General features: G+C 40.1%; 1 protein-coding gene across 1 annotated transcript; it reads left to right on the top strand.

Moving 5' to 3' along the window:
* BMPR1B (bone morphogenetic protein receptor type 1B) lies at positions 1-26,947 on the top strand (the record flags this gene model as incomplete). The annotated part of the gene is made up of 10 exons (XM_080343093.1): positions 1-143; positions 8,830-8,932; positions 9,898-10,000; positions 15,952-16,048; positions 16,847-16,985; positions 21,575-21,767; positions 22,192-22,489; positions 24,462-24,637; positions 26,041-26,171; positions 26,822-26,947. 10 exons carry the CDS (start codon positions 1-3, stop codon positions 26,945-26,947), a joined length of 1,509 nt encoding a protein of 502 aa, XP_080199219.1.
* Between the last annotated feature and the right edge of the window lie 851 nt (positions 26,948-27,798).

A 27,798-nucleotide genomic window follows, 5' to 3' on the forward strand; every position in this document is an offset into this window, starting at 1 on the left:
ATGCCTTTGCGAAGTTCTGGCAAGTTGAACATGGAGACCAGAAAAGAAGATGGTGAGAGCACAGCACCTGCCCCACCACAGAAGAAGCTGTCCTGCCAGTGCCACCACCACTGTCCTGAGGACTCCGTCAACAGCACCTGCAGGTTTGTGGGCTATATATTTGGTGGCAAAACATGAGGAAACTTATTCCTGGTAGCTCCACGGTGCTGCAGTTTTTGTTTAAGCAGTATTTTAGAAAGGAGTTGTTCATACACTGCCTCTATAAATCAGGTGCAATGTTTACCTAGATATCAGCTACATATTTATATTTTTGTATTAGGGTGTTTACATCTTTACAGTTTTAGATAATACTTTTTAAAAGTCATTGCACATGAAATATTCTGAAGGTAAGAGCTCCTTTTTAGAGGTGCATGCAGTTAGTGAGAGGACACCTAATGGAGATATATTGAAATGTCATTAAATGCTAATAAATGTATAATCACTCTGTATGGAACACCATCAGTTATAGCCTAGTGGAGCTGTAGGAATGCAAGAAGCATCAAAACAGGGCAGAGCTGTGAGCCCAGCTGGAAATACCCATTGGGTACGCAGGGTTGTTTGAGGTGAGACAGTCTAACATGGTGTCAGCTCATTAAAAGGATAGATGGAGAAAGCCTTAGGTCACTCAAGATAGCGATTGCCTTGTTGGATTTTTATGAGTGTTGTTTTGTAGCCTGAGTTAATTCTGCTCAGCCTACAGCTTCACACTGAAGTGTATCAAAGTTCTGATGACAGCTGTAAATACCATTTCCCCTTTCTATCCTCTTCCTTCTAACCCATGCTGTAGCCAGGAGTCAGCCCTAACTGCTCTCACATGGCAGGCAGTTTAAAAAGCTGTAAAACCCCGATCTGATATCAATTTGCAGATCCCCTGCAGTGCAAATCGGCTGTTTCCTGTTCCTGCCCAGCGAGAGCCGCAGCTTTCACACGTGCTGTCTCACACATGCAGTAACGGGGAAGCTGCAGATGACTTTTAAATCCAAGAATTAGGAAGCACAAAGGGATCCATGTTAAGGAACCCATGGAACAAGGTTTATACCTTAGCTGGGTATACCTGCTGTTGCACATTGCTTCACAGGCATCGTTGACATTAAGTATTGTTAATGCTACCAGGAATTGTGAGTAAATGCTCTATTACACAAATCCATTTTATCTTCCCCTCACTGTGATACTTCGAAGTGTCAAATGCCAAACTTGGTTTTAGCTATTAATGCCCAAGGATAGGCTGTTAAGAAGTAATAAAATACAAAAAACACACCACCACCTTTCATCTTCATAATCTTTGCACATTTCATGCTTGATTGTTCTACTTCAGTGAATTATTTTTTCCAATTTAAGAGTCAAAATAATAACTGAAAACTAAATTTAGCCATCAAATATTGATCACTTTTCTGTCCAGGAAAACAGAAACAGCTGAAAGGTTTGCATTTTATCCAGAGCTGCTCCTCCTTCCCATCCTGTGCTGTCACCTGAGCATTGTCCATCTGGTATATGTGAAAGATTACTGAAGAGCATGGAATAATACAAACCAAAAATAATACAAAACAAAAAAATTTAAATTAAATTTAATACCCTACCTTCATGGTTTGGCAGCCATAATCATTTTTGCGACAGTGATCCTTGCTATGAGACCCCTTCCCTTGAGGTGAGAGCTGCAGTGAATTATTAAGGGACATAACACCCCTTGTTTTCCCTACATCTACTTAAATATTAGTCTGTAATCTTTTGCCGCTTAAATTCCCTACTCTATAGCTGGAATTAAGGATGAAAAGTGGGACATTACAGTGAGAAGAATATCCTAAGTCTAATGTTGAGAGAGCAGTTAGGTCGCTGGTTAGCTGGCTGGGTTGTGACCAGGTTTCACAAGATTTTATCAAGACCCACCAAGTCAGCAGGGATTATTAGTTTCTCCTGTGGTTTGGTATCATCCTTCTAGTCAGGCAGTAACTTTCTCATTTCATTCTAGGCCAAATGAATGTTGGCACAGTTTTAAAGCACTCAAATTCTCATTAAGCCTCACTATAAAGGAAGTTTCCTTATATTGAAGTTCAAGCAGTATCGATCGCACTATGTTTGTCTAATAAATAAATGAACTGCTGCAGATTAAAAATTATGCATTAATTATCTTCTTCCCTCAGATACAGCCACTAAAAGCCTTTTACATTGTATATTTTAAAAAAATATCAAGTCTCTTGGTGGCTTGATCCATCTGTGAAGCTTTGGGCTGTGCATGGACCTGCAGAGCTGGGATCTGCCAGCACTATGGAGAAGAGTCAACGCATCCTGGGACACTCAAGGGCCTGGCAGAGCCCTAGCATGCAGAAGATTCACTGAAACACACCCATAGCCAGGGCTTGGGCTTCAGAAAACATCAGGAACTGTCCCAACTGGGGCTTTTACCAAAGCAGAGGAAGCTTTTTGTGTGCCCAGGGGCAAGGAAGGCTCTGAAAATTCAATGGGAAAGCATTTCCAGCTGTGTTTAAATTAAAACTCCCAGAATAAAATAGCTAGTCCTATTGTAGTGGCCATTAAAAATTTCTCATAAAAAGCAGTCTGTCATCCCACCTGAAGATTTTGGTTTACTACCACAGGTATTTATCTGTTAAAGTGTAGATCCTGCCTGTAGTACCCATAGTCTGAATGTTTATAATAAAAATGAGGACATCTGGTGGCCATTTAAAATCCTCTCTCCAATTGTACTTTTAGACATTTAAAAGTTAATATTCTTTAGCCACATCTGTATCAAATCCTCTAACAGCCTGTTGTGTTCCTATACAGAATTTTCCTTTCTTTATACTTCTGCAGCTTAAGTCTAATAATACTTTAGGGAGCTAAGGATAACACCACAGCTTAAAAATACAGATGGCTTTCTCTAGCAACAGAAAAGCAGTAGCTCTAGGGAGAGTACACTTTACAAATGGGGCAATCCATGAGCACAACTAGTTTTGGAAGACCCTTCACAGAGTTGTCTCTTCAAGAGGAGAGGTGGTATCAGGGAGCAGTTAAACAGGACCAAGCCAGGAGCTGAGGGTGATGTTAGGGCCACCCATATCCTCACCCACCAGCACCCCATTTCCCCAGGGGTACCTGAACACAAGCAGCAGAGACAGGTCCCTCAATGGCCCTTCACACAACTGTGCAGGTCCAGGCAGGAGATGAGGCTGGAGACTTCTTCACCATCACCCAAAAGGGCTTCCTGCTCAGATTGGAGCTTAAATAGAGCCCCGGTGCAAGGTGTATGGGTGTGGGGGTCCCAGCTGCAGCTACTCTGGGCAATTAAAGCTCATTAGTGCACCCAAGGCCCTGACAATTAAGATCTTTGACAAAGGTTTGCAATCCTCTGCTGGTAAAGGTGGCATTAACCTGCAGTGTGTTGAAACCTTATTCTTCATTCTGAACATCTGTGCAATTCATACCAGGCTTTCAGTAAAGAAGCTCGAAGCTGCTTTGATGACAACCAGGATCTCATTTTATTGTTCCATTTCAAGTGTTGTGTGTACAAAGTGAATGTATGGGCAGTTGTGTCTAATCATAATTAATTACATATTTTAAAAAGTAGTGTTAGATTTAATTGGCTTTGATCGTAATGGGATTGCAGCAAAAGCAGAGGGTGATTAGGTGACTCATTGTACTCTATTTTCCATTCACAAATAGATGCTGACAGCTTTAAAGATTGGGCTGATAGAGTTTAATTTCTTCTGTGTTGCTTACTGGTCTTGATTGTTTCTGCATCTTTGGTTATCTAAAGCAATAAAATAATTAAATTGCTTTTTCAGTGTTACCAGAGGTGATAATTCACTTGAGTGATGTTATTTTAATTCTCCTGTTCTCCAGATGATAGAATTGAATTGTCTTTGTAATTTGTTATGTAAGAGGAAGAAGATTCCAACAGTGGGCCAAAGGACTGGGTTTAGGCACCATTTCTTTAAGCAGCTTCAATTTTTTGGGTAAAACTGAACGTTTTCGAATAAAGGACTTATGGTACAAGTTAACCTTTCATTTTGTTTTTAAATTGTTATTTTTTTTAATGTAATCCTTTGTACAGGGCCAGGGCTGTACCAGAGACAGTTATGTCCCCTTTGATGAGTAAAAAAACAAAACCAACAAAAAACACATACAAAATCCCCCAAAACAAACAAAAAACCCCAAACAAATGAAAAAGCAAACAAACAAAAATAGACGAATGTCAACAGAGACAAATCCTTGCAAGCTCCAGTCTTCCCTTGCCCCCTCCCTGCTAGGGCTGTATGTTTCACACAAGGCTCAGTAAGTGACTTGACTCCAAGTGCTTGAACTAAAACACAAAGCCCACCTCCCACACTTTTCAACTGTGCCCCAGAAATTCCTTGTTATTCCTTTTATTCAGGACTTGCCCATTTGATTTTTAATATAAACATTTAGCTAAACAGTAATGCAAGTCCAATCTCTCTTTATTGTAAACTGTTGCATTACTCTCAGATAGTTTTTTGGTGTGTGGGAGTAATTTGGTGTTGCTGTGCAGAAAGTGCTGGAATACCTTAGACAGACCTTGCATATTGAATTTACTTATACCAAAAAAAAGTGCAAAACAACAAATATGCATGTTATATCAGTCCTAGCATTAAAGAAGCTACATCATACAAATTCAGCTGCAGTGTAATCTTAAGGTCAAGTAAAATAAAACATTTGGACTGTGTTTAAGTTTTGGAGACAAAAGAAAGGAAAAAGAGAAAAAGGGAAGCGATAAAAGGAAGATGAGTAGCTTTATTTTGACTCTTTGCTTCTTGATACTTCGCACATCTAATGAGATGGATTTTGCACATGTGATAGATGCTAGAGAGTCCTGGTGAAAATGCAGGGGTTACCTATGTTTGGTACTATTGTACCACCCCACACTGTACTATCAGATCTATAGACCTGTCAAAACTCAGGTACTCAGCGTGAAGCCTGGACAGTTTCTAGGGCTCTCCCTCCCAGATTGGCATCATGAGTCATTTTCTGCATTGTGACCTCATGTATCAGGGAGAAGTGTTTGATCTTATTTGTGATTTAGCAGAACAATGCAAGACACATTTGATGCACTGGATCATGTCTCAGCCCTAGAAGAACAGGATGGGCAGGCAATAAAGAGATAATATTTATAGATAGATTTACATGTGAGACATTAAAAGATGCTTTACAAGGATGTGTTGGGTACCCACCTTTCCCTCCATGTGTAGGGTCATTCTTGAGCACCCAGAGAGCCAAAAGGTACCACAAACAGTAGTGTACATGTGGTAGGACCAGATTGACCATCTTGGAGCCCAGCATGGCAAGAAACTTCGACCTGCTGTGAGCCAGCTCCATGACTTTGTTACACCTATTTGTGTCTCTTCACCTTCAAAGTAGCTGTGCAAACATCTGAAGGTGCATCTGGCTCAACAACTGTGTAGTGCTCTTCTCACCTGGTTTCATGTTACTTCCCCAAAGCATAGCCACTGACTACATTATTTTTTTCTGGAAAATTAGCCTGTATTGAACACATTTAGAGAGGCTGTTCATTTTATGGACGGTGTCCAAAGACGGTGTTTTGCTAAATGTGGCCTTCATCATCTTCCTTAAGTGAAGGATGTGACAAAATAGGTGAATTAGATGCAAACTGGAAGTCAGCCAATTTTCGAATTAGATTATTTTAGCCAGTTTTAGAGTATGAACTTCCCAGTTCCTGTACATAATCTAATGTTTTTTGCTAATTTTTAAAAACAGTGCAGAAACTTGTCATGTTGCTTTGGATGAAAATGAAAAGATGCTGTACCTCTTTCCAATATCAAAACCAGGAGTATAAAGAGCAGAAGTGCACAAAAATAGTACTACTTGTATGGACCCAATTTCAAATAAAATCACAGATAAGGAATCTTTCCATTGTTCTTTATCCCATCTGTTTGTGATAGGGCACTGAATGAGGGAAAGACATGGCTTTTCCAAGCTATATATTGCCATCCCTAGCTGTGTCACACATATGCAGAGAGGACAGGAAACCTTCAGCAGGCAAGTTTTGGTAGCTGAGGTATCACATCTTCTGTGCAAAGTGGCTGTTGGCCAGCAAGGACATCTGCATGAGCAGCTGCAAAGCTGTTGGCCTCTGTTCCTCTCTTTTGACATTTAGTAAAGGTCTCAGTTAAGATCACCTCTTTCCTTCTGGTAATCTGTAGCAGCACCTTCTACATCAGTGTCTGTCAGTGTTTCCGCTATTAACTCCCTCTATTTTCCTGGTATTTGACTTGGCTGTAAAAATTTGCTCTTGGCAAATATGTGGCATACCAAATTGGTGCTTATTAGCACATCCAAAATGTATTTAATCACTCTCCTGCACCATACTGTAATAAAATGATGATTTAGTGGAGAAGGTTAGTTGATGTGTACCTGGATTTATTCACTAACACAAGTCAAATTCATTCTTTATACACTATCTGCAGAATGAAATTACACAGAATTCAAATTAGAAATTACATAGAATTCAAATTGGGTTTAAGAAAATAAAACAATTCTATGCTACAACTTTTTGCTCGGAAGTGGAGAATAGGTTACTCATATTGGGTTGCATGTATCAGCAACGTACACATCGTGCATTCACCAAAATAAACACAAAATTGGAGGCAATGCAGACTTACCTGACGTGTTTCTGACTTGTTATAATAGTAAGAACAGTTTCATTTCTACCACAGGCAGGTATGAGGGACGGTGATCAATAAAGCAGCAGGGGATGCTCTGCCCTTTACTGTCCTGCTGACATCCCGTGATCCAGCAGGAGAGGTTGAGGGCAGGGGGGAGCAGGTGTGGGATGTGGGAGGGTCTTTTCAGAAGGGTCACTTCTACCTCTCACCCAAATGCCTGAGAAAAAGTCAATAAAATAATGAGTACTTATATTGCATGAAAACAGTTTGGTTTAGTTTTTCATAGAGGTAGAAACAAGCATTTATTCTGCTCAGGATTGCTATTTTTAATTTCTTCATGCATGTCCTTCAGTACTCTCTAGTTGTCTGTAAGGAACATGATTTTTCCTTATTATTGGAGCTTTAGAACTTTTCTGGTTTGCTCTATACAATCTATTTCTTCTGTCTTTTTAAATTTGGAGGAAAATTTCCAGAAGGACTAAAGTGCTTGAGGAGCCTGAATTTAATTTTCAAAAATGAGCTAAGGATCTGAGTCCCATTGCAAGGCAGAAAAAAACTGAAAACAAACCCGCTGATTTTCCTGCTTTTGTTTCCCTTCTGCAACCAATTTGACTTTTCCTTCCCCTGCTTTCCTTTGGTGCAATGAGGGTTTTGCTTTTTGCTGGGGCCTGTTAGCTGTGGAGTTCATTTTTGCGTTTCACTTGATTGCAATTTATTGTTTCGCTGCTCTCTCCCCTGGGTTAAACTCACTCATTACTTTGAATCAAAGGCACCATGCAAACAAATAAAATCTAATGTAATATAATATTCTACTCTAATGGATTCCTTACAGTCTCTCTTCTTGCGAGTCCTATTGTTCCTATCTTTTAAGCTTCAGCAATGAAATCAAGGTGGTTGTTGCCCAGAAGGGCTGATGTCTCCCTTGCTTTGCTCATATGCACAGTGTCAAAGAAGGGCAGAAGTCATTGCTCACTTCCCCAAGAAAGTCATTTGTAACATGCAACTGGTTACTTTTCAAATCCAGAAGTCAATAACCCATGATAGATTATTATTTGAAGTAATAAGCTTACTGTGGCTAGACCCTGCACCACTAATATAAAAATACGCCACAGCAAATGTTTGACATGATCCTATCCAGCACCTCTCTGTCGTGTAGCTAATACTTACAAATTATGTTTATCTCTTATATATGTAACTGTGCCTCTCATTTCCTACATCTTCATTGCCTTTGCTGTTGTTGCTCTGTTAGACTCTCACTCAGGTAGGGAGCAAATCATCTGAAATTTTGCTGTGTTTAAGTTTTCTAATCCTTTTTTCTTTTTATTTCCTTGCTTTAACTGAGTTTTTTTCTTCTCTTCCGAAAAATACTCATGGCACATAATAACCAGTGTTATTTTCCTGGGGAAATAACAGAATATTTTATTTTTATGTGACTTACGTGTCTTCTGTTAAAGAGTTTTCTGATTGTTTTTGGAGCCTCTTCCTGCAAATCAGTCAATTTGTGTTTCTTACACATTATGTATCTCAGAGTGCTGAAAAATTAATGTACGGCAGTCTGAGTAAAATGCAGCCACCCTTTTCATGCTCTCCTCCCCCTCTTCCCATAGCGTTCAGGCATTTGACCTTCATCGAGGAAGGACATTTATCACCAGCACCATCTAGCCATCTGTTAGTATACTTGTCCTCCCTGGTGCACATTCTTGTAAATAGCAGCGTTATGGATCACTTTAGGCTTATAACCCAAGTAAACACTTATGAAGGGTGTTGATGATAACTCAAGGACTCAAACACAAGAGTGTTGCAGTTTGTAATATGGTTAAAACAGGAATCACAAATCACTCTTAATAGTATTTTACATTTAGTATTTCAAAAATGTTTCTTTCTTTGGGTGTCCACCATGGTGCAGATATCCATGCCTTGTTCCCATGCAGACCTCCTGGAGTGCTGATGTTGGCATTTATATAGGTATACAAAGTCTGTTAGTGGGGTTTATAGCTGTGAAATGTCAGGAAGCGTGTCAGCTCCAAGGCAGACCCTTCCTTAGTGTTTTAATTTGTTAATGGCAGATTTGCCTTCCAAGGAACAAAGTTTAAGACTGTATTCAGCAGCACATTTTTCACTTCAAATCCATTTTCTATTCATTTTTTCCAATCCTCAGCACTGATGGCTACTGCTTTACCATAATAGAAGAAGATGAGTCCGGTGGACATTTAGTCACCAAGGGATGTCTCGGATTAGAGGGCTCAGACTTCCAGTGTCGGGTAAGAAGCATTTGCTGATGGAGCAACACTTGGCTTTTTGATACCTTTCAATTGAAGTGCATTCAACAGTCCATGTTTTTCACTTCTGTTTATTTGGTGGATAGTTGCTCTGCATTGATTGCTGAGAGGAGTGCATTTATATCCCAAAATAGTGATATTATAGATGCTTATAACAATAACTTAAGGTTTTGGGTTTGGCACAGCTGTTGCTAGTAACACCTCTGCTCAGAGGAAAGTGGAATTTAGAGAAATGCAGTCTAACTCTTTAAGTCTCCATGGCAGCTAAAGTTATTTAAGGTGTTATTTGATGGTCTGCAGTGACCTTTATGTCTTATATGCAATTGGACTTTGGTTTTGGATTTCTGAGCTAGAAATTCCCTTCACATCCAGTGCTTGCCTGATGGAGAGCAAATCTTGCTGCAGGAATGAAAGGGCTATGGGTAATGGAGCAAGGTGGCTCTAAAGTATTTGCCATTGCTGATGTTAACCTTAAATGATTTTACATGAGGACAGGAACAGTCTAACCATCAAGGTCCATAGAAAGTGTTTCACCCAGCTTCCCGTGAGAGCAGAAGCAGCAGCTAAATTAGTCCACACAGCAATTCCTTTGTTATTCTGGCTAAACAGTTTTGCATGCCCACGTTAACTTATTTTTGTAATATAATTCTGACTGATGGATGTGTATAACTTTCACAGTTCTGTCTTGTACCACTAGGGTCAATCCATCCTTTCTGCAGTGCTAGGGCACCAATAGAAATATGTTTGGTGTAAATTAATCTCTTAATTATCTAAATGAAATGCTGCTGGATACTCTGGTGGCAGAAGTCCTTACTGCACACATCCAAGAAATCTGTAACAGACTGCAGTCCAGCTAACAAGCACATCTTTCTCTCAAGTGCCAGAATGACATTGTGTGTTTACAACACAGGTAATTACTTTGCTTTCTATCAAATTGTCTCTTGCAGGACACTCCTATTCCACACCAAAGAAGATCTATTGAATGTTGCACAGGCCAAGATTACTGTAACAAACACCTTCACCCCACACTGCCACCACTGAAAAATCGAGGTAAGGGGAAGCAAATCCAGACCCAAACTGATCTTTTCCTGCTGTTGCTCTTTGTCTGGATTCCTTCAGGTCACATGGCGAACGGTGCCTTGACACGTGGTTGCTGGTACTTGCTGTTATTCATATTGCATATATGTAGTGAACATGTGATACATGCAAGTTGTGCAATATAGTCCTAGCACAGACCTGCTGGCTAGCAGCAGTCACCCAGAGAACCTGGGTTAGTCGTGGCAGAGGATGTCTCTTGCTTAGATGTTTTTAGCCTGATAATAAAATTAAATCCTCTTTCTAGTCCCTGCAATGCATATTACTGTTCTTCATAACTCCACATATATCTGGGACTACATCTCCACCGTTTAATCAGTCAGTTCAAGTTGACTGAAGCCCATTAAGCTTTTCTTACTTAACGGACATGATAATCCAGTACCAGGGCAATAACTAGTCTCTAAAGTGGATTTTCTACTTGAAAAATGTAGCTGAAAATAGAATGTAGAGTAAGAACTCATGCACTGATTTATTTGTTTTAATTTGTTATTAGAAAACAAATGGGCATGTATTAACTTAGATTCTGGGGCAAGGTTTTAGCTTTTTTGTTTGTTTAAACATCACTTTCTGAAAGCTGGTAAAACTATTTGGGCTGGATGTTGCAGAATACATGTTATAAAAATGTATTCATAAGTAAGTGTAAACTCATCCATCATAAACTCTTGGGACAGGCAGCAATGGCCAAGATTTGTGGTGGTCAGCATGGAATTTGGTTTGCAAGAACCAGTTCAAAGTTACAGGAGAATTTCTAACTGTGGTTTTCTGAGTTGAAAATCCAAGTAAGTGTGAAGATACTCTCTTAATTATGCAAACAGAAGATACTTACACAAATGCACTAATAAAAGCTGTTCCCTTCACACCTATGCACCTATGCACCTTCTGCACAGATGGGCTGCAGAATCAAGCCTGTGGAGAGTAGTATGTAAATATTTCACTGTTTACTAGCAAGACATGAAGTCAGAGAAGCCTCATAAAGAGTTATATACTACTTTGTTGGTCTTTTCATTTTAAGAAGTTCTTTGGACTGAGAGAGAAGCTCCAAAAGGAAGTCAATATTTGTTCACACTTACTTAATACATCAATAAATATCATTTCAGTTTGGAAAACGCTGACATGATTTGTTCTTGCTGCTGACTGAGTTTATTCTATGTTAAAACTACTTAAAAATACTGAACCAATGCCTAACACTAGACATCTGCCTTATTAAGATTTTAGTTATTTGGCAATACGACCTGCTGCTTATACAGAAAGCAATAAAATGAGCTTTCGGTAGCGGCAGAAGTTGTTTGGATCAACATTGGGTTTGCTCTGTGTGTATAAGGGGTAAATAAAGCATTACTTGAGCACCATGGTGGCAGACCCATTAAATAGCAGAGAGAATATTTGTTGAAAGAAAAATTTCATAGAGTTGAAACAGGACTCAAACTGTTCTGTGTTGCAAAGTTGCCTATTTTAGCATGATAAACAAAAGGCGATGTATTCAGTCCACGTATTCTGAAGACTTTTGTTTGAAATAAGCTCTTGCACTGCTGGTATTGTGATACAGTGTATCGTGGAAATACATTTCAGGAGCTGCTTCATTAAATGTGGCTGGACAGGGCTGAAGTCAGGCCCTTTGTTAAAACCTTAAGTAAATATGTCATTTTTGGTGCCAGACTTGTTTTAATTTGTTGTTGTTATATCCTAGTATGAAAGCTCAGAGAAATATGATTTGAAATATAGATAATCACTGCAACCAGGTACAAATACTATGTACAAACACATGCTAGTGACAGTGCTATGGCTGTGCGCGTTGTTTCTATTGGAAACATTTAGATTAGGCTGTGATTGACTGAGTACTATTAGAATTGTATATCAAATTTAACATAAACTGTAAGCACAAAGGAAGAGAAGATGAACTTAAAAACAAGCTTCTAGGAACAACCTCCTGACCTCCAGGATTCCACAAAAAATACGGATGTTCCTCAGCATTTAAAAAGCAAACAGAAATTGCACTTCTGATGAACTTAAGTCCGAGGTCATGTCTCATGGGAAAGAGTCTAGGGAAAGCATCCAGCTGTGGGTCAGAGGTTGTTGAACTGCAAATTAACCTACGCACCAAGGTAACATCTACAAAGGCAAATGACTTGTGTTCTCAAAGTGCATTTCCAGACCTGGCATGTGCTTGAGAGTGAGTTTTGCCCTCTCCTCATAAAAAGAAAGGAGAACCACATACATGAAAGCGGGAACTAGAAGAATTAACACTGTTGAAAGCAAGGCTTGTTAATAAAGATGGAAGAAATAACAGCTAAGCCTAAGTTTTGAGTTCATCTCAGTATAGAACTAGCAGGATAAAATACCCGGGAGAAATTGTGAAGTCCTTGTCCCAGCTGCACATCTGTCTTATTAAGGAAATGAAAGTCATAATTGGGTCTGATACAACACCTCTGCTTTAAACAATAAAAGATATTCCTGGAAATCCTAGTGAAAGTGCAGGCTGAGACCAGTCGAAAGAAGAAATATGTCTTTACTGATTTAGAGCCTATATAAGCAGAAGTGGTGGTGCCACCGTGTCTGGCTCCCTGCCTGTAGAGCTAGTGATGAATGGGCAAGGGAATGATTGGAGCAATGATGGGGTTTGATGTGTGCACACAGTCTCCACGCCTCAGATTTCACTGCAGTTTTTACTCGGATAACCGTAACGTTGTGAACTGGAGAGACCTGGGGAGGTAGGAGAAACTCCTCTCCCTTTGATATGCTGACTTCTCCCTTGAACCTGCTGGGTGGCATTTTCAGTGCACTCCTCAGCACGGTCCTGTGATGGTGAAGTGAAGGGAACGAGTGGTGGAAGAGGGAGAAATCACAGGAAAATAACTGAAAAGGCAGCTTGGTATCACCAAAGCTCTCCTTTTGTTGCCATCTCTCCCCTTCTGTGCTGCTCGCCACCAACACCTGTGCCCACCGCTGTTTTCATACAACACAAAACTGCTAACATGTCATTTGCTGGGCTTCACTATTATGAAGAAGCTTCCCAAACCTACTGCATGTTTGTTCTGCACACCCCACACACACAGTGATCCCTCACTGCTGCCTCCATGGAAGCTACTGCTTATTCTCACAACCCCGCTGCTTGGCATGTTGTAGTTGCCAAGTAACGTAACACTAAAAAGCACAGAGCTAAACCTAAAGGACAGAGTATCTCCATCATGCAAACTGGAACCAGCTGGTACCCAGCACAGTCTTCACCATTGAGCCCATGAACTGGTGATTAAGCGGACTCAGTGCTGAGCTGCCCTGTCCCTCCGCCTGGTCAAGGAGGTGCCAAAAATGCTGCAGGGAAAGGGGGGTTTGTCCTGCTGCTCTGTGGGGAACACAGAGATTTGGTCTCCAGCAGTACCAGCCTGGCTCAGTTCAGCAGAACAGACATTGCTGCTGTAAGAACGGGGGCATGCATTTAATCTTGTATTGTCCATGTGCCAGTGGGTTTATGACGTCCTCAAGTGAGCAAACAAATGAAATTCTGCCAAAATGCTTTGAAAATGCAGGAAATGTTGGAAAGGTGAGACAATAGCTCACTTATCATCAGTGTTGCCTCTTGCCAAACAGAGCCAAATAAATACAAAGACATATGGAATTATTCTCCTCTTATGTGAGAGTCAGTCACGTGCCCATAATGTGCACAGTGAACCATTTCTAAAGCTACGTTAGGTGATTTTACCAGCATGGGGGACATCACCTACTGCAAGAGTGTGAGCATCTCTGCTGCTGCAGTCTGCATCAGCCGCTGCTGGTACAGAGATGAAGACACGTTCCTTTGTTTTGCATGCTTTCCTTGAACTTGTTTCACATAATTGCATTCAGGTACCAAAAAATTTTGCAGGGTTGGAGTCTGAAGTTTGCTTGAGCTACACAGCACTTCCAAAATGCCTTCTGACCTCTGGGAAAATCAAACTGTGTTTATTTACTTTTCTGAACGGGAGAAGCCTATTAGGAACATTGAACACAGGGTTTAAATAATTTAAAATGATCTGAATTTGATTAAGATTTCAACATCTTTATCATTCCCAAATGTACATTCTTGGACCTGCACAAGTAGCATGAACAATGTGGGTGCTTTACAAGTTCTAGTAGCGCAATACTTTGTATTTTTCCATGCCTTTGCTCTCTGGTATATGCGAGTACGAGCAAGATCTGAATTGCTCCCTCTGCGTCTGATATCGACATTCATTTCTGCTGAGCACAAAGCCCATCTTCTATCGTGGCTTATTCTGCCAAGTGGGAAAACTCTTGTTGAGAACAGATATCCAAATTCCTCCCAAGTATAAAAATCCTGCTATATGGTCTATTTATCCCCTCCTCAGCTGATGGGCTGCAACACTTTGAACTGCAACAAACCTCATATTTTAGAGGGAGATGTCTGCTCACAAACACGAACTTGAGCCCTGTTGAGCAGCCATCACCTCCAGGAGAGAGCTCTGGATTCCCTGGTGGGCTCTTAGTTTCAGCTCACAGCCCAACTTGGAGTGGCAGCCCAGGTAGAAATCTGCTTAGCAGAGGGAAGGGTAGACTCGAGTGTTTTCCTGCTAGACACCGTGTCAGCGTTCCCTTTCAAAGGCATTGGCCGTGGCGTGACTGTTTACATTGTTAATGCTCCCGAAGCAGGTAGTGGCAGGTTAAAACATGACCAACGTGATCAAAAGGTGTATGGTTGGTAATCTCTGTTTGTAGTGGAAAGGTGAAGGAAAGACATAGTTTGAGGGCAAAAACAGATGGAGAAACTGGATCATTAAAATAAAAGAGCCTGATGGTAAGCTAGGAGTCCCTCAGGAATCTCCTTGTCTCATTACCCTTGTAAATCTGAAATGCAATAGTGCTGTTCCAGGATGAGTTGATACAGATAGGGTTCTTGCATTTTACAATGTGTTCGGTGTTACTGTGAAGGATGTAAGAGAGTGAGGCTGGGAGAGCTTCAGAAAGCATAGTCCTCATTTGTCCTTTACCAGATAGCAACTTTTGGATGGTGGTGTGTGTGTTGGCATGCTGAAATACCGTGATTTTGAAACCTTGGAGGATGGCAGCGTTAAAGAGAATAGTGCTTGGTTTCTTTGTTTTTCAGTAGAGGAGCATGCATGAAGGTCAGGCTCGCTTGTCTGAGTTGAGAATACAAATTTGGAGGCTGATGGTACACTTGAAAGGAGAATGTGAGTCTCCCATGTGAAGAGCGGCTGAAACATTTGAATAGTTTTTACATCGTGGCATTTTCTGCGAATTATTTGAAACATTTCATTTTCAAAGTCATTTATGGAATAGCTGCTGGAAGGATAGTTGTGCCCATCAGCGTAGGAAGCACTTGCTGGTACATAAGGCTGCTATAAAGCAAATGGAAGAGAAAATTCCTGCTCAGGTGTTTATAGCAGGATTTGAGAAAACTATTATTTTGCAGGTATGGAAATAAACTTTCAAGGCCTGTCATGGCCTGCCCTCTTGGGGGCTGGGTGGTCCGCTGTGTCTTCCCTCCCAGGATAAATGCAATTATTCTTTCTTTTTTATATATTAACTGCTCGATAGGATGCTACTTAATAAGAGTGATTTAAGACAGAGACAGTAGTGTTTGTGTGTCCTGGCTGATCACTCAGGTTAAGGCAGAGAGCTATGGGTGTTAATTGATTTTTCATTCCAAGCCAAACAGGGAATTGCAAATCAAGGCAATGTCTTGCCTGAGTGAGGACTGAAAAATCAAATAGGCTTTTGGAGGTTCTGCCCTGGCCAGTGAGGTTCAAAGGGGATGCACATGAAATGTCTGGGGCATCCAGGAGTATGTTGCACAGCAGAAAATAAAGGGAATGACCTTGTGCTCACTGCACTTTTTAAGGTACATGTGTCTTTTGATACTGACTTTGTACCACCTTCCTTGTTTTTAACCCCAGACTTTGCTGAAGGAAACATCCACCATAAGGCCCTGCTGATCTCGGTGACTGTTTGCAGTATACTTCTGGTGCTTATCATCATATTCTGCTACTTCAGGTAAATAAGGAATACTTTTATCAGCTTGTTAATGTTCCTCCCAACATTTATCTTTAACTTCAGAATTTAGAAACATTGAGGTGCACCTCAAGGAGAGGAAATGAGAAATAGCAGCTTTATGATGAGGAAAAATGTGTATTTTGTTCATTCTAGTTACAGATATACCTGTGTGATGTATTTCATACTGCATCTTTTGCCTAGCATACTAAAATGTCATTCCAGGTAGAAGCACAGATTATTCTTTACTGAGTCTAGGAAAGTAACATGACAAATTTAATACAGGGTCAATAAACCTAAGACTTCTAAATATGTTTATGTGGTGAAGAACTGATCATAAGAAAAGGATACAGGAATGTAAGTAAATATTCCTAGAATGTTGCCATAATCTACATGTATTATGTTTAAATAGTTTGTCATGTTTATAAAATAGTCTCTGATCACATGATTTTACCTTCTCTGGCTCCTAAAAGATCCATCGCAGCCAGTAAAATAAAACTGGGTATTTACTTGGTTTGTCTTTTAAGCATATTTAAGCTTCCAAAAGAAAAATATTTGGTTGCTTTGCAAACTTGCACCAGAGTGCTTTGTCTTTGAGTTTTATACTTAGAGTTTTCATGCTGAATAGGGTTGCTAAATATAAAATAGGACATTCTGGGCAGTGAGTCTAGTGTATTCCTCAGGGAAGATGAGGAAGCTGTGAGTCTATAAATGAAGCAAATGTGAAGGACAATGTACATTATTCACTGCACACGTGTTCATTCTCTTCAATGCTAATTTGACTTTGATGTAAAACGGCAGGTACAAACGCCAAGAGACGAGGCCCCGCTACAGCATCGGGCTGGAGCAGGATGAGACCTTCATTCCCCCTGGAGAGTCCCTCAAGGATCTGATCGAGCAGTCCCAGAGCTCAGGGAGCGGCTCCGGGCTCCCTCTCCTGGTGAGGAAACAATATCATTTTAGTGCAAGTTTAAAAGGGAAAAATGAGTAGATGGAGAAGACTAAATTTTTTGAGGCACAAGAAATTATATTTATTTTTCCTTGGTTGTTGTTTTAGGCAATTTTTTTTTCTTCTCCCCAAAATGACAAGGATTTAAGCTGGAGAACAGTTACTGTAGAAGCAAGAGACTTCTATTTTTTCTTGTAGACTAAGCCAAAAAAGCTTAGTTGTTTGTTTTGTTTGGGTTTTTTTGGTACCTCAGCTTATATTTTATCTTAGATACCATAAGGTAAGTACAGATTAATAGAACTCACAGCAGTTCCTCAGGATTTACCCCAGTGTACAGAGCAGCATCTGCCCCACTGCTCTCATTTCCTTCCCTTTTATATGCAACACACAATAGCATTTCAAACACGCACACATCATCTGTATGCAAAGGGAACTGTAATTCATCAAACCTAGAACCTTTTTATGTGTAAACTTTGCATTCTGAAGTCAAGAGCAAATTCTTTTTTCCCTGTAGTGTGGCCATCTCAAAGGGAAAAGACACAGGGATAGAGTTTGGGATTATTTCTGAGCTGACTCCAGGGCGACTGAGCCCCCTGAGCTCATCAGCTGAAAAGGCAGAAGTTTTACCTTCTGTAGCAAAACAATTCTGCTCACCAGGGGTTTTTTGTTTCTGCCAGGTTACTTATTCAAAATCATGCCCCTGATAAAATGAATTAGATTTCATTTCCATTTTTCAGAGATGATATGTACCTCTTGTCTCCCAAACTTATTAGTTTGTAGTGATCCTATTACTGTGGATGTTGTCCAGTGTTTAAGCACAACCTTCTATCCATCTCTTTTTTTTTTTTCCCCCACACATCTTTATTCTACACCCTAAAGAAGAAATAAAATGAGAAGTTTTATAGTTTGTTAAAATGAAGCAACAGAATGACCAGTTGGTGAAATATCTGACTGAACTCCATTTTTTCTGGCAGAAGTAAGTGCTTAGAGTCCCATTTAAATAGTCCTGACTTTTTTATTTAAAAAAAATGAAGTCTTCTGACAATTACCATAGGAAAAAGCCAAGCTGCCAAGTGGGTGCTGTGACTGGTGCTGAGTGTGGAAAACCCACGCTCATTTTTCTCTGTTGAGAGACACTCCATCATTTTGGTCTAGGCTTTAAGAAAGCTCTGTCACACCACATACTAGTGTCCCTCTAGCAGCCATGCTTACAATTTAGGACCAATCCTAATGAGTTCTTCCAAATGATTTGTAAGGAGTTCTTGTTTTGTTCACTTTGGGGTTTTTTTCGCATAACACTTGCCACATCAACAGCTTGGTCAGTACTTGGTGCTTCTACATGTTACAGTAGCAGAAATAACATAATAAATTAGAACAAACTCAAGGAACTTGGGTTCCCTTCTATGAGAGGATGTCTTCCCATACATTTCTTTTTTTTCCCAGACTTTCCCTTTAAGTAGTGATTTTCTTTGAAAGAGAAGAAAAACGAGAGCTATAATGAATCTTGCATTTGGTAAGAGATCTTTGTTGCATTTTTCAGACAGCTACAACTGCTGCAGGCTCAGTAGAAATGCACAGATTAATACCTCTGGGCCCATGCCTGAAACAAATACATAGAAAGTGCCTGACAATAGTGCTGTAGACTTTATTGTGGAAGAGTTTTATTTTAATGGTATTATTTCTTATGCAAAGACTGAAATGTTGAAGTTAGTATTTCAAGAAACTAAGCCACAAATTATTTATAAACAAATACTTTATGATAAACAGTAATGTCTTCTTTCCATGCGGGACATTTATTCTAATGGGTATTGTCTCAAAAACAAGCATTACCCAAGATTTTATTGATACTTTGACATTCGGCAAGTGTTCTTTCTCCTGACCTGTTTGTATCTCTGGCACAAAAGGTTGCTGCAGGTCAAATGCTCCCAATGAAATTGTAGACAAACAAACAAAAATATAATAAGTGGTAAATAAAGGCTTTGAACCAACAAACTGGGGCGCACAAGCAAGGAGAACCCCATTGGCCTTGACAGAGCAAGAGCTCTGTAGGTGGAGCTGTTGCCCCCATGAGTCCACATGCAAAATCAAGGCAGGGGATTAGACACTGGGGACATTTATTTCAGTGGTCTGTATGAAGGGTTTGCTGAATTACAGTTTTTCCTAATTCCTCTTCCAATGAGTTTTGCTTTTCAAGGGACTGCATCCCAACCATAGATGTGAAGTTGTCTATAGAAACATTGATGTTACAAAAGGTTGGTTTGTCTGAATTTAGCATTAGCTGAGTGCATTCAGCTGAACATCAGAAAAACAGAAGGTAGAAAATAGAAATAGCTGGTAATTGGGTCTGTTCCATTCGGGGAAAGGAAACAAAGGACCGTGTAACCTTACCTGGCTGGTTGCAGAGCTCAAGCAGCAAAATATGCAGATTTGAAGAGAAGTGAAAAAACAAACCAACCCCACTCAGTGTAAATGATTCACATGAACACATCATTCAGCATGCTTGTGGAATCAGGTCATCCTACAGTTTTGATTAACCAATTTGTTTTAGAGATCGTAATCAGTTTATGATGCAAGAAAAGGCTGAATTCCTTAAAATAAAATAAATTCTTCATAAGAAATCGTTTGCCTAGTTCTAGCAAGAGAAAACCAGGTTAAGGCCCTTGACATACTATTCTGCTGCCCAAAAACCCAGAGCAGAAATGTGTGTTTCATTTTCTTAATGTAATTTAATAAGGAACTTTTCATCATTAAGTATTGTAATTCCATGTGCTTTATGATGCCATTACATATATTTACACAAATTAAGTTATTTCCTGTAACTGCATTATTGTTCAGGATGCATTTTTAAAATGGCCAAAATAGAAAGCGACAATGCTAAGATGACATTACAGCAAAATTCCAATGTAATGTAACTATTGTTCAATCACTATATGAGAGTATAAAAGAGAATAAATTCATTTAAAAAATTAAGGCTAATCTCTGTTCTTGGCTTTCACTGATGTTAATAAAAAATAATGGCACTGAAGCCACCATCTTGGAAGTCTAAGAAATGCATTACAGGGCTGAAAAAATGATGCTCTCTTTAATTGACAAGAGGAAAGCTGCGACCTTTGAAATAGCTTTGCAAGAATGCCACTGTATGTTTTCCTTCTTTAAACTGAAATGAGTAATTTATTTACAAAATAAATTATGAGAAGTCTTTTACCTAATAGCTTTTGAGTTTTCTTTGGACATACATGCGTTGTGGTTGCCCTGCCCTGCATTACCAAACTGGTGGATTCCACTGGACTTCCCAGGGATACAAAGGAATAAAATTACTTTAAAATCTAGTTGGATCACTTCTGTGAGCAAGATTGCAAACATATTAGGGCTTACATGAAATGTATGTGATTTCATAGGGATTCAGGCAGTGCACACTTGCTGCAATAAACTGCTTGAGATTTGTGTATGGATGATGGTAAAACTGGGAGACCTTGAATTTGCACTTGTCCAGATTTTGCCAATTGCTTGGGCCAGATGACAAACCCATTGCATTGGCACCTATAAAGTTGTTTTTATTTTTCAAAAACTCGTAAAATCCTAGGAAACCAAAAATCATAAGCTGTGGATTGAACTGGCAATATTGAAGCACAAGAGGGTGACATTTTAATGTCCTGCTGTGCTACGGTGAGGCTGAGTCAACTACCAACATCAGTGGGGTTGCATTGCAGCATCTAATTTTTCCTTTAGGAACTTTTAGAAAGATGTGATCTGCAGACATGCCCCAGTCCTGTGAGAATATATCGGTCTCCATTTGTCCAAGATATTCTGTAGTCATAAAAGCTTGCTAAATATAGAACCAGTCTGTCTGCTGCATGGGGTCTGCCATCCTTATGAGGGCTATCTCTGCTATGCTGCCAAGTGCGTTGATCTTCTACAACTTCTACAACTGCACGAATGGTTTGACTTCAGCATCAGTTCGCAGTATGACCACTGACAAAGCTGGTATGAATGCTAGAAAGGGCAGATTTAAAGCCATATTTCTATATCTTTGGAAGAAAATTCTTACTTTTTATTGCCATGTGATGATGATGCTTGTTAAAATTCATGTAGGCATGTAGGTTCTAACTGTGCTAGTAGTGGCTGAAGTTCTTAACACCAAATTTATACTTTGAAATTATTAGGCATAGGATTTTCAAGGAAGACAATAGGAAGCTACTCTCAGTAGTTCTGCTAGTTTTGGAGCGTTGAAATGCTTTTGGCTCTTGTGAGCCATAAACTTGAGTCTCAGTGGTGTTGCCTAAGTAACAAACATCCCTGTTTTAATTAAAAATGTGTTACCTGCCCCTTTGGAATTTGAGTTGGGGTGGCCAGGACTGTTACTGATTTACTTTCTTGAGAGTCCATGGCGTGTTTTGGGAATGTACGGAAAGGCTTCTCCACAGTGGCAGGAATGGCCTCACCATTTGAGGAGCATCCGCGTCGAGGAGCTTTGCTGAAATCCATGTCGTGACGTCTCCGTGTTCCCATTTCCACAGGACTTGCTACCTGGGAAGGGGATGCACAAGGTTGTTGTAACCACCCGTCTTGGCTTTTTGCAGGTTCAAAGGACCATCGCGAAACAGATTCAGATGGTAAAGCAGATTGGAAAAGGTCGCTACGGAGAAGTCTGGATGGGAAAGTGGCGTGGAGAAAAGGTCGCGGTCAAAGTGTTTTTTACCACGGAGGAGGCCAGTTGGTTCAGAGAAACAGAAATCTACCAGACTGTCCTAATGAGGCATGAAAATATTCTTGGTGAGTGGGATTAAAGAGAATTATTTGATAGTGTGCAGATTTCTTAGGCGTAATAATTTTGTATTTGCTGTTGTCTGATGTCCTTTCCTGCGTCCTTTGTTACCTGCTGTGCTCTGCAATTAGCCATCCCACACTTTTCAAAAGAAACATGTTTCAAGGATTACTGAAACATAAATAAAAAAGTTAAAAATAATGGGCTTTTGGCGCTGTTACTGCAAACACCACGTCTGTTTCTGCCACCTGTATTTTCATATCTGAGCTGGAGGTGAGGCACAGTGGCGTGACAGTAAAATGAAATAAGTTAAATATGTTATTAAAATAAAACTATTGAAACGGTTGACAGTCCAGAATTCTGAGCAGCCAAAAAAAGCCCTGAGAAGTTTTAATTTGTAATTATGTTTTTTTTATTTATTTTTTTTTACAGGATTCATTGCCGCAGACATTAAAGGTACAGGATCTTGGACCCAACTGTATCTCATCACCGACTACCATGAAAACGGCTCACTTTATGATTATCTAAAATCTACTACCTTGGACACCAAAGGCATGTTAAAACTGGCTTACTCCTCCGTCAGCGGCTTGTGCCACCTGCATACTGAGATCTTCAGTACCCAGGGCAAACCTGCTATTGCCCACCGTGACCTAAAAAGCAAGAATATCCTAGTGAAAAAGAATGGCACCTGCTGTATAGCAGATTTGGGCTTGGCTGTTAAATTTATCAGGTGAGTAGAAGCGAGGAGGGTGAGGGAAAGTTGGTAAAAAAAGGATTTAGCACTGACTGGTTAAAGTCACGTCAATAAACTTGTCACTGAAGATTTCAGCTTGTCTGATCCCAAGATAATTCACTCACAACTTATATAGAATAATGCTCATTTGCACAACTTGCTAATTGGGATTTATTGAAAAGCACCCCATTTGGGCTGCCTTATGTTCCATTTCCTACAAATCAAATTGCCAAGGTCCAGATTTGATTTTTGAAATGGCTTTTAAATTTGATTTGAAAAAAAATGGTCGTGTGCTTAAACAACCTAGAAAGAGCAGACAAGTAGGACTGAGGCACTCCTGGGATTTGTAAAGGAGTCCTGGCTGTCTGACAGCTCCGTTCGAAAGGAGCTCGAGCTCTCAGCGCTGGTCCTGCTGGTGGAGACGTGTGTTGTGAAGCCTCTGATTTTTCTGTTTCAGTTTCAGAGGTCAGCTTTGAAACCATGGGCTCCCCGAAGTGTCAAAAATATCTGTACAAACCTTGAACTAGAATGATTCAGGCAGTTTTTATGTGCTCTTCTCACCATTCACTTATCTACCAGGTCTCTTGGTGAGGCATTTCCTTTATGCACCTGCCCTTTCTTTAGAAGGTGAGAAAGGAAGATTTTTTACTTTGAGGAACAGGGACTTAGAAAACAACAGCTTGGAAATACACTATTAGCTGTAAAATTTTCAGGGAAGAAGTTCACCCTTTGCAGGTATTCCTTCCCTGACAAGGTGTGAACCAAGAACCAGGAACTACCAAATATTGCTCTAAAAGAAGGTGAAATATGTATTTGTCACAGTCCAAATGGCATTTACATCACGTACTTGGTTTGTTTTCATACTGAATCCTTCGTTAGCATTTCTCAGGCAATGACCGGGAAGGTAAAAATGTATTTGAAAGGCGTGTGCTGTGCTGAAGCTAATGAGTTTTAGAAATTCTATGCATTTATCATTTTATTCAGAATATTGCATGATGGTGCAGGTCACTACATTTTTGTTAGATTCTTGTAGGTCTAGAGAAACACCACCAGCATATGTTTGATTTAATGGCTGTGTTGTACCTCAGGCTTTGCTTTATTTGTCATTTTCATAACTGCAGGTGAAGAAAATTGCAGGAAAGGTTGTATAACTATTCTGTGAGATTTTGTTGCTTCTATCACATTTCAAATGTGAACATCTTGAAGGAGGGGGAAGGGAAACAGACCTTTCTAGGCAAACTATAATCTGTGTCATCTATTAATCTTTTAAGAACATTAAAACTGAATTAAGAAAAAATATAAAACTGATCACATAATGAAAGGGAATTTGCTTCCCAATAGATATACATTATCTCTTCTGGTCAATGTGTGAGGTGTGACACATTTGGTTAGTTGTTTGGGGTTTTTTTTACACATTTACGTCTGTATGTTTACACCTCTTGATGTGTAAAAGTTGGGTGAGAACAAATATAATGCATGCACAAAAATCGTTATACATGTCTTCCTTGCAGATCTGATCTTGCTACAGCACAGTGATACTGCCCCAGCTATTTGGTGTCCTCCACTAATTGCTAAGACTAAAGCATTAGGTGGTGGAGTATGTCAAGAAAACAGCATTTAATGAAGATTTGATTGTTATCATCAGCGTCAGAGCTCCGACTAATGCTAATGAAATCTCACAAATGTCACAGCATCCCTGTTGAGTCTCATCTCCTTTGTGGTTCTGCATTTGAATGCTTAACACAGCCCCAGGCGGGTCAGGGTCTTAAGGAGGGTTGTTGCCTTCCCATTTAGAGGCTTTTCTTGTAAGAATTGTTCCATTAAGATTATGCATTACTTTTGACCTTGTTTGAGAGCAGATGTGGTGTGAATTTACTCCTTCTCCCATCTAAATTGCTTTCTTTTCAAGCCTCTTTGTTGCATGTTTGATGCCTTTTTTAATAAAAAAATGCTTTTCTTTATCTTTCAGTGATACAAACGAGGTAGACATACCTCCAAATACTCGTGTAGGAACCAAACGCTATATGCCTCCTGAGGTGCTGGATGAGAGCTTGAATAGAAATCACTTCCAGTCGTACATCATGGCTGATATGTACAGTTTTGGACTCATCCTTTGGGAGATAGCAAGGAGATGTGTTTCAGGAGGTAAGGAAGGGGGAGATCATTTAATTGTGTCAGTGAACCTCATTTATAACCAAACCTTCCATTACATCCTTTTCTCTGGAGAATTGCTTGTACTGTAATAAACAAAAGTGGTTAAATGATGCAGGCAACTCTCCTAGTATCTGTTCCCTTGCTGAAACTTATTTTAAAGCATCAATCAGTGCTATTTCAACAGCAGAGATTTAGACTGCATTTTAGTGACTTGTTTGAAGGCAGCGGATACCTGCACTGAAGAAGGAATATGGAATTCATTTGGGGGCTTTTTCTGATGGCAGCACATTTTTGCTGGACTAGGGGTATTCAGATATTTCAACAGCAAGAAAATAGTCATTTCTTTGTACTGTTAGAGTAAAATAGAAGGGGGGGAACAAACAATTTGGGGGTATGCTGTGCCACTATTTAAAATAAATAATCTATTCACAAGACAAGGAGAAAAAAGCAGCGGGAAGTGGCACTTATTACATTGTTGTCATACCAGTGATGTGCCTCATTTCCTTCTGATATCAGGCACTCAAGCATGAGCACAGCAAAGATAAAGCAATGCAGCCAGCTGCAGACTTGGGGTGTAGATCCATCCTTGTATGCACAGGCTATATGTGCGTTCTGCACGTAGAGCTCAGCGCAGTGCGGAAATGATGGGTGTTATTGCTTCTATTTTGCCACTGAGGAAAGTTAAACGCAGAGAAATGGCTTGGCAGTGGTTACCTGCCAGCTTTGGTGGCGAGTAAGAGTAGTAGAGCGTGTCTCTCTTGGCTCTACGCTCCCTTCACCAGACTGAATGGGTCTTTAAAACCTGCCATTATTGTGCTGAATGCTCACTCTGTGCCTATGCTAGAGGAGATGAATTTCACTGTCGAGCAATGTGATCCCCGTGTCTACAAACTGGTAAAGTGTATTGCAATGATGCGGTGTAAAAATCTGTAATATCATCATCTTTGTTGTTGTGCACAAGCTGTGCACATTACTGCGTACATTGCCATGTTCTGAAAATGCACGTAAATGCCCTTTAATATACAAGTCCACTGATAAGGAAGACACCTAATTCAAGGTTGTTTCTCCACCTAATTACTCTGATATGGGCCCTAGGCTAATAGTTCTTTCTGTGACAACTTACCAGAGATTGCTGGACTGAACAGTAGTGGTAGAAGCTCCCTCACTTGGCAAGTCACTGTGCTTTTGGATTAAGATAACTGGTCAGTCTTTTACATGGCAATGGTCACACTGGAGCTCAACTGTGGAATAAACTTCCAGGGCAGTGAGGTCCTTTTAAGGAGAAGTGCATCAAATTGTTAATATGGTCAAGCTGTCACCAAATGAGGGGGAACACAGTGGTGTAAAGTGTCTTATGCAGGTGTTGGAAAGCTGTAAATATTTGCCTCTTTCAGGAATAGTTGAGGAATACCAGCTTCCATACCATGACCTTGTGCCCAGCGACCCCTCATATGAGGACATGCGGGAGATCGTTTGCATCAAGAGACTGCGTCCTTCATTTCCCAACAGATGGAGCAGTGATGAGGTATCATCCCTTTTGAAATGCAGCCTGTGTTTTTAATTACAGAGAGGGAGTTTGACCTGATTCCACATCATTTTGAATGAGGAGGAGCTTTACCATGGGTATTAGCACCAGTCATAGTGTAACAGCACGACCTTCTCAGATATCAGAGCCCCAGGGGCTGGAGCTTCTGGCGTTTGCAAGTGGGTTTCTCATGTCCTGTTTATCAGATCTCACAGCAATAGCAGGTTGTGCTCACACCTTCTTATGTGCTCACACTTTCTTAATCTCTCCATTTTCATCTTGCACCCATTTTGCTTTCTGCTCTCAACTTTAATAGCATTAAATCAGTGGCTAGCCAAAAATATTGAAAGAAAAACTATTCTGTAGTGTGTAGTGCAGTGGCAGTGTACTTGGTCTACTGGCAGCTATCTCAACATGTACTGATGTGTGGGCTGTAATTCCAACCTTTATGGTTTATTTTTTTTTTAAAAAAAGAAGGAGATATCTCCTGTCTCTTTGAAATGCACACAGCTTTTCTATGATCAGAGATATGCAGGCTTGGAAATGTGATTTTATCATGATTTTGTGCTCACATATTAAGTTTCACTGTCATGGTATTGAGATGTAATAGGCCAGAGGAGCACTGATCATTCACCGCTTTCTCTCTGCAGTGCCTACGGCAGATGGGGAAGCTGATGATGGAGTGTTGGGCTCACAATCCCGCCTCCCGGCTCACAGCCCTGCGGGTCAAGAAAACACTTGCCAAAATGTCAGAGTCGCAGGACATTAAACTCTGACTCCCTCAGAGGCAGCTCTGCTGAAGGGCCAGGGAAAGGGACTTGCTTGTGCAGGCAGAAGTTCTGAAGAATTATTAAAAGTCTTCGCTAATAAGTACCTAGAATGCAGTCATGTTTAATAAGAGCTGTAAGTTCATCTGACAGCTTTGGAGCAGAGAACCTTTCTCAAAATCAGCTGAATTTGGACATACAGGATCGGAAGAGGCTTGTCTACCCTTGTTTACACGGGGAAATACAGTTTTAGTGACTGGTTTAAGATTATGCATGTTGCTTTCTGTGAAAGCCACTTATTATTTTATTATTATTGTTATTATTATTATTATTATTTTGATTGTTTAAAAAGATACTGCTTTAAATTTTATGAAAATAAAACTTTTGGTTAGAAGCAAAAAAAGATGTATATTGTTACATTAAAAAAAATTGAAGAAACTGTGCTGAAATTGAAATCAAAGTGACTTTTTCATTTATAAAAAGACTATTGCACTCCAGCATTTAAAAAGAAAATAATAGAGAGAGGGTCTGTACAGCTCAGAGGAGCCGTAATGGAAACCGTCCTGCAGAAACAACTGCACCCATGGGAGCAGTTCTCTCCATATAGAGATTGAGCCCAATTATCTCCCTGCATCATTAGCACGAGTGGCCAGGTTCCTGTGGGTGGCCTGGCCCAGCGGAGCTCATACCTTGGTTAAGATAATCGGGAGCCATATTAATATGGTTTGGTGCAACTTGCTTGTTTAAAGAAGCTTTTCATGTTTCCAAGAAATCTGATGGGCATGGTACTAGGATGATGGTAAATAAATGCCTTTCCCCTTCCTTCCTCCCTCCCTCCCTCCCTCCCTTCCTTCCTTCCT

Source organism: Nesoenas mayeri (genome assembly GCF_963082525.1).
Source record: "Nesoenas mayeri genome assembly, chromosome: 4".
Classification (NCBI taxonomy): Eukaryota; Metazoa; Chordata; class Aves; order Columbiformes; family Columbidae; genus Nesoenas; species Nesoenas mayeri.